This window comes from Xenopus tropicalis, chromosome 8 (assembly GCF_000004195.4).
Source record: "Xenopus tropicalis strain Nigerian chromosome 8, UCB_Xtro_10.0, whole genome shotgun sequence".
In the NCBI taxonomy this organism is placed as follows: Eukaryota; Metazoa; Chordata; class Amphibia; order Anura; family Pipidae; genus Xenopus; species Xenopus tropicalis.
The window spans coordinates 86,870,816-86,885,315 of NC_030684.2; the positions used below are offsets into that span (position 1 = coordinate 86,870,816).

At 38.2% G+C, this 14,500-nt stretch overlaps 1 protein-coding gene across 3 annotated transcripts in view; it reads right to left on the bottom strand.

The window, feature by feature from the left end:
• The window catches only part of ttc7b (tetratricopeptide repeat domain 7B), a 76,000-nt gene that overhangs the window by 50,716 nt on the left and 10,784 nt on the right, over positions 1-14,500 (bottom strand). For all 3 annotated transcript variants that reach the window (XM_031906816.1, NM_001097339.1, XM_031906815.1), the window contains 2 exon segments: positions 8,947-9,077; positions 5,643-5,764 (listed from right to left, as the gene is read on the bottom strand). In XM_031906816.1, the coding sequence (XP_031762676.1) occupies positions 5,643-5,764; positions 8,947-9,077 (253 nt within the window).

Consider the following 14,500-nt stretch of genomic DNA (forward strand, 5'->3'; position numbering starts at 1 on the left):
TAGATTGGAAATTAAACATTTCTTGGCACAAACATGAACCAATGGACTGCTAATCTTGTTAAGAATTGGCAACAGATTTTGTTTAACTTAAGGAGAAGGAAAGTCATTTTGGCATTTTACTGCCAATAAATTTGCCACATTAGTGCCACCTAGCACACTATATTTATTCTGCAGGAAGCTTTGCCATACCTGAGTAAAGATCCCTAGAATCTTTCTCCTTTTGCTAAGGACAGCAGCTGTAATTTTAAATAGCCTCCAGCTCTAGATGTTAGAGCTGAGATCACACATTCCTAAGGGTGGGGGAAGGGAGTTCTTAGCATTCTTATGGGAGGGGGGAGCAGGAGAGGGGAGAGAGCTGCACAGACTCTGGCGACGAGAATTAAAGGATGTTTCTGAGAGAGGAAGTCCGACACCCAAAAAACATGTTTAAAAAAACGGAGACAAGACATCCTGCGTTTCTTATGATAGAGGACTCAGCTTAGGGCTGTATTTACATAGACCTTTCGGATAAAGCTTACTTAGTTTTTACCTTTCCTTCTCCTTTAAATGGGAACTATCAGTTCAGTAAAAATCCAACTGAATGTTTTAAAGGGTACATATTGTGCGATAAACAATATTGTACCAATAAATTGTATTCATCTAAATATATAAGGAAGGTGCTTTAAAAAGTACTGTTTTAGGCTGATTTATTGAAAATTTATGCAAAAACCTCATTAGTCCTGCCCATCTGTTACACTTCCTGCTGCCTCCTTTCCCAGGCTGTAATGGGGAGCTGGTGGCACTCAGCACTGTAGGATAGGAACCAATCAGCTGTCTTTGCTTGTGTGACTGTAGGGCTGTGATTGGCTACTCCCACCCTACATTTGAAACACTGAGAGGATCTATAGGGAGCTCCAATAAAGGCGGCATTTTGATGAATGAAAGAGGTCTTTTACCCAACTGACTGCAGGGAAATGTGTGGGAATGTAACTGTACTTGCAGTCATAAATGACCCCTGTTATGTAGATAAACAAAAATACCAACACTGTCATGAAAATATTAAACTGATTAAAAAGACACTGATCTGACACACAGACAAGGTAGTAATGAGTAAAGTGCAACTCATTACCAACATGAAATCGTATTTATTGCACATCTGACCTTCCCTTACACCTTGAGGGTATAAAAACCTCACTAAGAACTGGTCTCCTGGGACACAGAACACAATAACTGCTCTGTGCCTTGTGTTTCTTACTCTGTCAATGTTTTATTTTCCTCTGAAACAACGGTAGCTATTAGTAACCGCAGGTAATTATAGATGCTGGTAACGGAATGATAGCCAAGAGAATTGATTGCAGCTACACTGCATTACACCCTACCTGCCATCTAGACACAATAATGAGCATGAACTCTTCTTCTGCATTGTTTTATGTACTCTTACAAAACCACACTAAATACTTCATACTAACACAGGAGAAATAAAATCATTAAGAAAATTCACAACAATACACCCAACCACACAAATTCCAGTGTTTTTGGCCATTCTCAAACAAATATTCATAGATGCAGCCGATGAGTAAAGGCCATAGTGCCAATGAGTCTTAACCAGAGCTTTACAAGTTTCCCAGAGCAGTAACAATATTTACCTCGGTATAACTTTTCCAACTTGAAGTTAAGGATGCAATACACATTGAGGACTAAGGATTCAAATGGGTATTCATACACATCATTGTTTTAACAATACTTGGCATACCCACTGCTGGGACACTCTGTTTAAGCCACTACTTATTAGGTCCATATACACAGAACTATGAAACTCACCACACATACTATATTTCTTATGAAGGTTATCACATTATTAACATTTGCAGGCAAACTCTTTGCAAACTCTTAGGGACTTGTCCATGTCCTGTGCATCTGTCTAAAGAAATCTCGCAGGGTCTGGGGACTTGACTCTTAGGAAATAATAATGTGGGTGAGTTTCGATACCAACAGATATTAATACCAATAATACAGGGGTGAAAGAGTGTGAAGTTACGCCAAGCCTGCTAAAGATGAAGAACAAACAGGGTAGGTAAAAATTGAGTATACCCTTTGAGTTTTTATAGTTTTGAGAGATTAATGATATCATGAGTGTAAACCTTGTAAATGACACATTTACCCAATCAACTTAGGCTTACTGTGTTTTATCTAGTTTCATTCATGGGATCCATTTCACATTGAAATTTCACAATGCTTTTAAACTAAAATTTCAAAACTTGGAGCAGGTTGTGGAAAGAACCATATGTACAGTTAGACAGCAAATATAAAAAAACTTGAGCTGTAGCCCTGCAGATTCTCAAAGCTCACTGAACCATGGTTCATGGTAGTCAGCATAGAATACTCAGGCTGTTAACACAACACAAGAAAAATATTAAATATTTTTAATAATAGTATTTTACATTCCGGAAGGAGACTGATGAAAATATATGTATGATAAAACTAAGAAAAATCTAAAAGCTCCAAGGTTTGAAGTTCTCTAAAATGAATACAGAACCAAAGTCCTCTATCCATTTTCATGTTCTGGTGATGACTATACTGCTTTATCATTTGTTTACAAACCAAAGTTCAATTTGTATTTTCTAGAATGTATTTCTGCTCTAGGAATTACATTAAACATGAGTTCATGCACAAATCTAAAGAGTATCTACATGATCAACAGAGGTTGTTAATTTAGTATACATACTGTTCATCTTCATGCAAATGTATCCTGCAGAAGAATGTTATAAATATAAAGGTAAATGATAAAATAACCTTAAAAGATTAAAACATATAAGAGGAAAACAAAAAAGAAAAAAGCAAGAAAGTAAATAAGAGACACTGAACATTTTAAAAGACTGGGTAATTTGAAGACTTTTCCCTGGTGTGTGCTGCAGAATTATAATTATGCATTTACTGTTGCATATTATACTTCTTTAGAATGACACCCCACAGCTTTAGTTCTTTATCCTTATTTTCAAGAAGCACTGGATCTGTACATTTTATGCCAAAAACACCCAGAGGAATATCGAGAATTTCTCTACTGGCTAAAATACTAAACTATCTCAGCAGAGAAATTATATGTGTGCCTTTACCCTACATGACACTTGAGCAAATATTTCATTTACAAAACTATGGAAGAGCTTTACATAATTGTAGATGGCTTTAAAGAACAACTAATACCCAAATGTAATGAAAGGCACTATGTTTCCCAGGTGCAGTAACCCATAAAAAACAATAAGATGTTTGGTTTATATTAGTTTTAAACCAGTAAATGCTACCTTCTTATTGGTTGTTGGTCACTGCACCTAGGCAAACATTGTCTTTCATGATGTCTCTACATTAGGCTCATATAATATATTATAATATAATATAAATAATATAATAATAATTTAGTTTATTTTAATTATTTTTGTGGCATCTGGCCATGTGCTTAAACCTACAAAAAGAATCTGTAAGACAGGCTGCTGCCTGAGCTATGCCATAAAAGTAAGTAATATAAGCAAACTTGTAATGAAACTTTAGTTCCCTTACTATTTAATTTAAGTAAAACATTTGAGACTGTGCATAACAATTATTTTATAGGACATTATATGCAAGGTCACAAATCTTAGAGACAAAATAATTACCACAAATGTATATTGCTATATTTAGACTATTTGATCTTACATTTTATTCTGTATTTTTATTATTCTTATTCAGCAGTTTTCCTGTTGAAGGCAAACACTTATGCACAGAGTATTTTTGATTGAAACAGTATTTTTGATTGAATGCTAAATCTAAATAACAATCAAATTAAGAAGCTTATTTTCCACTCAGTTAAATGGCCATTATAAAGTTACATTTTTCTAGAGAATTATGCTTGAATAATGATAGCATAATATTATGGTATCTGTCAATACCAGCTGCTAGAAAAGAGTTGCCACTGCTATGAAGTGTTCTATTTGCAGCCTGTGTGTGGCTAACCATACATCCACTAATGTCTCAGCACAGCCTTTAAATTGCCAGAGCCTGCCCACCACAAGCGTCTTGTAAGAGAATTAGAAGACCATGAGAAGGCAAGGAAGGGTTATTTCAAGCATGCCTGAAACAAAGTCAGCTTAGGCAAAGACATAAGCAAGATAAGCCTTCACATGTCTTTAAAATATAAATAATGATTTCTTAATATTTTTATTAGATAAACAGAACAATAAAATTAAAAAGGTAGGAATAGTGGCCCTTTATTATGCCTGTATTGGTGATAACATAGAAATTGATATAACACAACCAATGATAAGAATTTTATTATAACACAACCAATGAATAAGATGGTAACAGAATTGCTTACAGTTTATTAAAACCTAAATTAGTATTTGGCTTTCTTATTCTTTTATTTGCTGACTACAGTCAGTTAACTATAGTTAGTTCAAAATATATCATATTTATAATTTAAATAGTAAAGGCAGGTGTGAAAGGTGTATGTGTTTAAGGAAGCGCAGTCAAACACAACTTTTCTAACAAATAGATAGGGTTTGAATAGGCTCAATCAAAGACTGGAAGCAAATATACCATAACATTTAATGAAGTGAATATTTATTGCAATTAATTACATGGTTCTCTATAAAAAAAATCCCCAGCAGACCCCTGGCAACAGGAGATTTCCAAATGTGAAATAACACATAAGGCCCAAACTGTGGATTCAGGCAAATGCCAGAGGGGCTGCTGTAAGATGCCATAAACACAATTTGTTGGGCTTGCAGGGCGCTGTTTTAAGGGTACTTAAAATGCCAGGGCCAATCCAGACCTGCATTTTACCCTGTTACCCTTTTAGCGCCATTGGACTGACAGAGGAGGCAAAGCAAAGACTGTTGCAGTAAATTTGATTGCTCACAGTATGTCGGCATGAGGAGTGGTGAGAGGGGATACAATGAGAACAAGAAAACTGAGACACATTAGTTACAAACAGATTTCATATATGACTGTGGAAAGTCATACAGTAAAGACAGTTGCTCTCAGCTCAACCATATCCACTTTAAGCTTATGGAGAAACAGGTCCCCAACTGTTTAATAATGCAGAAAAGAATGATGGGTGTAAAAAACATTACAAAAAAGTTATATAACATATTAATAACATCATTTATGGGCTTTGTCTTTGTATCTCACATGTGGCATACAGGTGAACTGCCAGATAGCCACATATGAAATATACTTGCATAATGTTTGTAGGTCTAGTCTACTGGTGCAAATAGAGGTTTTATTGTATTTGATTTTAATGGTTTTTAATTTGTATTTTTATTAAAAGTATATATTATTAGAAGCGCTCTTTCCCTTTATACTAGTGCTTTCCCTCCTTGCCACCCCTGATATGTCCTTGCTATCCTGATTATTAATTAATTTATATTGATTTCTGGAACTTTTCAACTAAATATATTTTTAAGTACTCAGTCAACACGTGGTAATCATTATGGGTTATAAAACAGGTTAGAACAGTGCCCATCTAGGGGAACCCCCGACGGGCCTCCCACACAGATATCTGGCTTAAAATTGTCCAGATCTCGATTGGGGGGGGTTTAATTTTCTGTTGATTGGCTCGTTGATGCGATTCTCGGTTCGATGGCCAAGTGGGTTGCACAGTGTATGGCCACCTAAATGTAGCTCTAACTTACCCATTCTTGAAGTACAGGACATGTGCTCGCTGGAGGCCAGTCTCCAAGAAGAAACTCAGTTCTTGGTCTGGGGCCACAGGGCCTGGCTTTGGACTCCTGTTTTGGAGATTAGCTGTTTGCACCTGAAATATGACACCAAAATAATTTTTTTTATTTTTAAATATAGTCTAATATGACTGATAAGACTAGGTAGCAACTATCTTGCCCATTGTTCTGCTGATCAGGTACTGGAGAGAAAGGCAGTGGGGGTGATATCACTCCAATTTGCAGTCACATGACTGAGGGGATCTGGGAAAGTAAGAATATGTCTAGCCCCAAGTCAAATTTCAAAATTAAAAAATAAAAATAAGAAAAATAGAAAAAAAAAAAAGTGTTTTTGCTCTTTTGAAAAACAGATTTCAATGCAGGATTCTGTCCGAGGAGCACTATTGAAATTTAAAAAAAAAAACCAAAAAAAAACAGAAAAACATGTTTTGCCATGACAGTATCCCTTTAAGCTTGCTAAGCCATAAAACAACACATCAAACTGACAAAGAATAGTGCCATCAAAAATGAAGAACAGTCATCTAATTGATATGTTACCCAGACATTTATATTTACATTAAAAAAATGGTTCTCAATAACACTTTAAGCTGGCCAGAAAATTAAAAGTCTGCTTATTTGTTAAAGTCATTCCTTTTTTCCCAAACTGACCACTCATATGCAGGGCCAAATAACGCTGATCGATATCGTTATTTATTTCCCCAGCACAGTGCTGTCCAACTTCTACGGTGCCGAGGGCCGAAATTTTTCTACCATACGTGGTGGAGGGCCACTAATGGAAGCCAGTTTTGACCACTCCCCTTTCTGAAACCACACCCACTTCAAACCACACCTATTTTATCACAATGGTGGTAGCACAGCAAAATCCCAAATGCTTGGTCCTTACTGTGGGGATATCAACCATCATTCATATGTGAAAGAATTATGTCATATTAAGATATACCCTTAAATTCCATATGCCTCCTCCTTCCCTGTGGATAGCAGAGCAACCCCCAGTACATAATTACACACCTTAGGGACCATTTAATGACTATTTCCAACTGCTAACAAACTCCCACAACAAACCCCTGCCAGGTTCACCTCCCACAAGCAGCATAGGGCAAGCAGAGTATGGCACACACAGGCAGCACTCTGCCTGTCCTATGCTGTCTGTGTGTGCGCCATACTCTGCCTGTCCTACCCTGCCTATGTGTGCCATACTCTGCCTTCCCTATGCTGCCTCTGTGTGCCATACTCTGCCTGCCCTACCCTGCCTGTGTGTGCCATACTCTGCCTGCCCTATGCTGGCTGTGTGTGCCATACTCTGTCTGCCCTACCCTGACTGTGTGTACCATACTCTGCCTGCCCTACCCTGACTGTGTGTGCCATACTCTGCCTGCCCTACCCTTCCTGTGTGTGCCATACCCTCCCTGACCTATGCTGCCTATGTGTGCCATACTCTGCCTGCCCTATGCTGGCTGTATGTGCCATACTCTGCCTACAGTACCTATGTCTGAGGTGTGAAGAAGTGAACAATGTGGATGATTACAGCCTGAGCCTGAGGTGTGAACACTGCAGGGGGTGAACAATGCAGGTATTAAAAGGTGTGAAAAACACAGGGGATTACATGTGTAAACAATACAGAGGGATTACAGCCTGAATCTGAGGTGAGAACCATGCAGGGGGGCAGGTATCAGTGATACTGATACCATTTAATGCTTACTCAAAGGTAAGCCATCAAAGCAGCCAGACAGGTGGGGGGCCACACAGAGGGGGGTCGCGGGCCGCCAGTTGGACAGCACTGCCCCAGCATATTCCTTATCTTTGGTGCACAGGCTAACACCATGAGGGACCCAAAAAAAGTTGAGGAGTTTGATTATTGGTTGCACCAACATATTGCCAAAAACACATTCTTGTACGCGTTATATGGCACAGCTCTCTGACCCTAATTGGGAGGTAAACCAAGCATGGTAGTGGGTGTTTTGATAGTTGGTACAAGTATAATATAACACTTATTTTTCATGTTTTATAGCCCTTGACAAGATTCTGACTTTTTCTAGAACATTACAAGTATTCTTGAAAGACAACAATCCAAAAAGGAATTCTTCTAATGGTTCACTAGTTTTGTGTAGTTTATTAGTTTAGTGATGCATAGCACTACATGTTTCGGATCTCTGGGGTCCTTCCTCTGGTGCAGTATGATACTGCACCAGAGGAAGGACCCCAGAGGTCCGAAACATGTAGTGCTATGCATCTCTAAACTAATAAACTACACAGAACGCATTTTCGAGGAGAACTATTGAATGATGCGTTTTTTAAAAAAAAAAAAACAAAAGAAAAAGTCCCATCAAAAATGAAGAACAGTCATCTAGTTAATATGTTACCCTGACATTTATATTTACATTAAAAAATGGTTCTCAATAACACTTTAAGCTGGCCAGAAAATTAAAAGTCTGCTTATTTGTTAAAGTCATTAATTTTTTCCCAAATTTGACCACTCATATGCAGGGCCAAATAATGCTGATTGTTATTTGGTCCTATGGAGACCCATCAGGCGAGAGTTGCATGGAAGCGGTCATACAGTCCTTGCAAAGGATTTTCTAACCTGACTGATATCTGATTTTCAACCAGATATTGGTCGGGCAGGGCCCCATAGAGGGGTCAATAAGCTGCCAACTTTTATTAGCTTGTGTTATGGCTACAAAAAAAATCGGATAAGGGTGAGGCTACCACCTCTCTTCTGGCACAGTACTAACTACAATAACATTCTAAGCATGAGCAGGAAATTTGATGTGGCATTAAAGAAAGATATAAGAAAACCTCCAAAAAAATATACTGCTTTCCACAGGCAAAGATGTTTTTTAAGGGCACAGAGACATTTTATGACTCATAATTAGATTTTGTAGGAACAAATTATGTACATATAATTTTTCTGTTGCTTCCTGCACATCCAGTTCTGTCTCTTAGAACAATAAAGCAGGCTCCTTCACAGGTCTGTTTATAAGCTGGCTTCTGCTAAAATGTTTCATAACGGAGACCCACCATGGCACAAAATAGAAGGGGACAGACATTGCGGTCAGTGGCAGTTATGTTTACAAATACTTTAACTACACATTTACGTGGGTTTTAATGTATACTGAAAATGTGCTTGAAATTAAAACTTCTTTTATTGGGCAAAACATTATTTTGGGGTTTACAACCCCTTAAAAACCCTGGACATACTGCACTAGTTTTGAAAGTAGGGGGATGAAAAAAAAGATGGAGTCATAAGTTTGGCACATACCCTCTCTATCTCTTGAAGGTACAGAAGTGCAATATCTCCTGCTTTCTCATAGCAGGTGATAATTTCCTGGTCACGGTCCAAATGGAGACTATTAGTGGAAGAAGAGGTTGGCAGTTTCTCCAAACAAAGACCTAAAACAAACACAAAGAACAGTCACAAATTAGCCATGATCATTTCGGCCTGACAGCATAGAGCTGCAGTCCCTCCAGCCATACACTAATACCAAACTAGCTACTCTAAATCTACTATACTGTATATCAGTGACCCCCAACCAGTGGCTCATGAGCAACATGTTGCTCACCAACCCCTTGGATGTTCATATGAATATGACCTCAAACTTCATCTGATTTTCAAACAAGCCCTAAAAGTAGATAAAGAAAATGTTGTTAAACAAATGAAACAAAAATGATTATACTTGGTAATGTATTTATTTATTTTTTTAAAAATGATTTGATTTGCTTGTGGCAAAAGTAAGTAAATTGTGCTCTTAGTATTTGGTGTGACCCCCTTGTGCAGGTTTGTGGTCACTGTTGATCAGTCCTGCACATCGACTCGGAGGAATTTCAAAGCTTCAGCTCTTGGATGTTGTATGAACTGCCCTCCAACATGTTTCACAGATGGGATAAGGTTTTTATGCTTGAATGCAGTGTTTTTATTTCTCTAAATTTAAAGGAGAAGGAAAGGCTAAGTCACTTGGGGGTGCCAAAATGTTAGGCACCCCCAAGTGACTTTAACCGCTTACCTTGTACCCCGGGCTGGTGCCCCTGTTAGGAGAAAACAGCACCAGCCCGGGGTACCTGCAGCGAGCCTTCTTCCTGCCGTCTTCATGCTGCCGGCGAAATCCATGGGCCGGCGCATGCGCAGTAGAGTGAAAAGCCGACTTCTATGTTTAAGTTCGGCTTTTTCACTCTACTGCGCATGCGCGCGCAGCGAATACAGAAGAGGAAGCGCTCGCAGCTACCCCGGGCTGGTGCTGTTCTCTCTGAACAGGGGCACCAGCCCGGGGTAAAAAGTATGTGATTTAAGTCACTTGGGGGTGCTAACATTTTGGCACCCCCAAGTGACTTAACCTTTCCTTCTCCTTTAACACTCCTCATTTAAGTCAAAAAGTTCTATTTTGGCTTTATCCGTCCACAAAACATTCTTTCAGTATCCTTCTGGTTTGCCCGCATGATCTTTAGCATAACTGGAGACTGTCAGAAATATTTTTGGGGGAGAGCAGTGGCTTTCTCCTTGCTACCCTGCCATACACACCAATGTTCACAAACTTTAAAAAACCACTGTACACTTACTTAAAGGGGATGTTCACCTGCACACAATAGTCTGTGTCTGTATATTTTTGTAAAGCATCTTTATTATTTAAAATATGTAGTTTTAAGCTACAGACCAATCATTACTTACAGTTATGTGTTTTTTGAGGTAAAACTCTACTAGCTATGCACATCTAGGTCCTGCTTTATTTGCTTGCTTTTCTTAGCAAAGCTGTTGAAGCTTTGTCAGGTTGGATAGGCACCATTGATAAACAGAAATTTTCACATCTTGCCACAGATACTCCAGCAAATTGATATCGTTGACAGGGCCATTGTCATTACGTGCACTGACCCTAAAGCTTGGTAATAGCCCAACTTTCCCTGAAATTATGATGATTCTGTCAAGACACAGCACAGCTGTGTGATTACAATAATTTAACACAGCAGCTGCTAGAACTGCATGCCTGCTCTCTCTCCTAGCTACACATTTAAACACAGGTAAATGTCTGGACCAAACTTAATTGAAATATATTAGAAAGATAATATCTTTAGAAGATTCACTGCTGTTAAAATATGTTGTGGCACAAGAGGAATGGCTGCATTTAATACTTCTAAGAACATCCAGTGGACAAACAAGCAACAGCATAGGCATGCACCTGAAAATAAACAGGAACCCTCCCAATAAAATGCTGTATAAGTATTGTCCAATCCCTTAACTTCCTTGCTGAGACACCAGATACCAGAGATTGGAAACATAATCATTTCCAACTCCCTAATGTATGGGATTAGCTGGATTTAGTCAGTAAATGCTCAGAGAATGCCAGGCACGAGGGATGGATTGTGCTGGTATGTGCTGGATGCCAGACGAAACAGCATGGTAACATGGAGCCTTACTGCCCCCTCCTGAAACTTGCAAAACTAGACTGCTTCATACAACAAGGGAAACAAAAATCCTGCTGCTGTTAGTTTATTTACACTTTAACTTATTACAAAAAAAGCTACAAAATAACCCAGTTGTGTCATATTACACAGTAGGATAGTTTAAAATATGTGTTTTAGTGTTCATTTCAGGTTCTGCAAAATACTTTGTCTGATGAAGATCTTCTCAAACTTTTGCAAAAAGTTTACTTAAACAATAAATGATACCACATTAAAGTAACATCTAACCATTTTTATAGCTGGCGTGTAAAGCCCCAAGACAAGAACCTGTTTGTTTTGTCTGCAATGTGACTTTTCCCTCACAGTTTTCAGTACATACCCCCTGTAACTTTTTGTAGCAATGTTCATACTCCAGAATAGTACATTAATATCCATGGAGAAGCTAAGGTTAACATTTTGTTCTGTTTAAAGGAGAAGGAAAGGCTAGTAAAGAGTTAATCTCAAAATGCCGGCATACCTACAGTTGTCTCAATAGTGCCCTTAAGTCTCCCCATATATTTCAATAGTTCAGATAATCAGAAGCCAAACAGGAAGAAAAAACGCTGAGCTGGGTAGAGATTCCCATAATGCAACATTCCTGCACAGACACTACGACCAGTTCCTTAGTAAGCACATGCGCACAAGCAGGAGCGCTCCCCATAGCGTCTGGTTGCCATGGTGACGGGGGGGTCGGTTGCAGTTACACCTTTCACACTTCCTGTTTGCTGTTCACTGGTGTTCACTGGCAAGCGCAGCGAGGAGCGGGGGGAGGGGGTTGGTGGTGTGGTGATGTTGGAGTTGGCGTGTGAGCCGGAGCTTGCAGGTGCTGGGGGAGCGGGAGGGGGGAGGCTGCTGGAGGATGTTGGGGATGCATGTGCAGTAAAGACTAGTGAGGGAAAGGAAGTGGGCATATGTAGTATGTAGTAAGTGTATCTCTGTAAATCTTTCATTAGGCAAGCCAGAAATATAGCGTTTTTACGTAGCAATAGTAGTACTATTGAATAGTGTGCTTAATAGATTTTGACTTTCCTTGTCCTTTAAGGAAATATGCTAAAACAACGCTATAGAATGTCAAACAGCTTCACTTTCATTATTTCATTCCAGAGGATAATTCCTGCATGTAAGAATCATTTTTGATTAATAATAATCTATAAAGATATGAGACTTATCCCCCACCTCCATACGGTGGTGGCAATACTACAGAACAAATGTTTTAGACATTCTACATGATTAATGGAATTTTGTGCTAATGTATGGCATCCTTTAGTATAAGGAAACGGTCCCTGCTATACCTAGTGACGTTTCTGTATTATCAGGGCACATGTTTAAAGTAATATGCAAAGCCATCCCAAATATCATGCCAATATTCAACACAGGAGGCATCTTTAGCAAATTTAAGGGGACATTGTACTTGTAATATGTGATCCAAAACTGGATACTTTAGAGGGCATTTGCAATGTTATGATTCTGTAAAAAGCATTATTACAGTTAAAAGGTACCTACCATCCCATCAATACATTTTGGAATATGCTTGTTTAATTTTATACATAGCTAATTGTACAGATTTCCTTATTTAAGATGGGTTTTCATGATATTATGTATTTTAAAACTACAATCAGAGAACTAATTCATCCCGCAAAGGCCTTTCAATCCTGTAGTGATTAAAAGATTTCAGTCTGGATCCCTGACCATTACTGTAGAATGCTTAGCTATAAAACATAGAATTTGAGCAATAAAGCATGAGCAAACAGATTTTTTAGAGAAAGAAACAGCCATAAATGACTTTTTGTGACTTTTGAGTGTTTTTAAAAAAAAAATATGGTAGAGATATGTAAGCTATTATCCAGAATGCTTTGCGCGTGGAGTTTTCCATGCCTTAAAGGATAAGTAAGCCTTTAATCTTAAAATCCCCTAAACAGCCCCAAGAATAATATACCTATCTCCCTGCATGCAGATTTATTTGTTTTTATTACAAACAGGGCCATTTTAATAAATGAGGAAAAGGGGCAATTGTCAAGGGCCCACCATCAGACCTGAAGCATTCCCCAGAAATTGCAGACTCCTCATTTTAATCAACTGGAAGAGCTCAACATAACCATCTTTTTAGTTTATGTTACAACAAAAAAGAATATTCCTAAAGGAAATATATCTTAATAAAAAGTTTTCATTTGTGATTACAGTTGATTTTTTTTTCTGTATTTCCTGCCTTATTGTATGCAAGTTTATCTGCTTGAAGGTAGTCCTATTAGAAATTTATTGGAACAGTTGTGGGGGCCCACAAAAGATATTTTTGTCCTGGGCCCACTGGTACCTTAAAGATGCCCTGATTACAAGAAGCTAAACTGCAGCTCTTTTACTGACTTCCTTGTCTAGCGTGATACTCTGTCCGCTTTTGCTTTCTGAGCTCTCTTTTTCTCAGACTATGAAGACCTCAAAGAAAATCAGTAAAAGAGCGTAAGCTGAACTGGTTGTAATAGAGAAACTAAATAAACGGAAAGGATTCTGGGGGCTGTACCGTAAAAACCCAAATTCTTATTCTTTAAGACTACTACATACATTTAAAAATAAGACTAAGTATTACTATTAGCCAAGTGTAAGGTACTTTTTATCAGTTTTCTGTACTATTTTCTGAAAAACAGATCTCATTCCTGTAATACAATTATCCAGTGCTTTCTTAACTGAGTTGGTGCAGCAGTTCAAATGCACTTTACATGCAAATTTGGTTTGCTGAAGGGATAGGATCAAAGTACTCCTTTAAAAACTAAAACATGACTACTGGACATGCAACAGTTCAGAAACAAAGTTATTACACTTCTCTCAGCTGCTTGTCAAATACAATTTTTATTTTTCTCCATTCTCAAGTTACAAGGAAACCCTTCCCACTGACCTGTCTGTCCTTTGTTTGCATCACATTATTTTTCCACAGACAAAACAGCAGTTAATTGGAGTATTGCTTTCCACACCCACCCTTCTTCTCTCTTCCATTTGATACTTTCTCTGTCCCTGCCATGCACTGCCTTTCTAGAAATAGAACGCATTAAAAGCCAACCACTCAGCTCATCAAACACAACATTAAATTTAAAGGAGGGTCAGAGGTGGTTGTGACAATCTCACCTTACGGCATCCCCATCATCTAAAAATAACCAGTGACATTAAGACAAAACAGTCTATGAATGTTTAGGCTAGTATATGCAGAGAAGGCATGGGATAAAAGCTTACTATGGATATATTTTGACAAGATCACCCTTAATTTGCATCTTAGTTTGGCTACATACACCCTATGACACATAATCCCCTGGAAAGTTCATTATTTTTCAAAGTAACTGTAGTCATTATTACTTACTGCAATGGATTAATTTAATTTCTGTGTGCTATTTTCCACTACA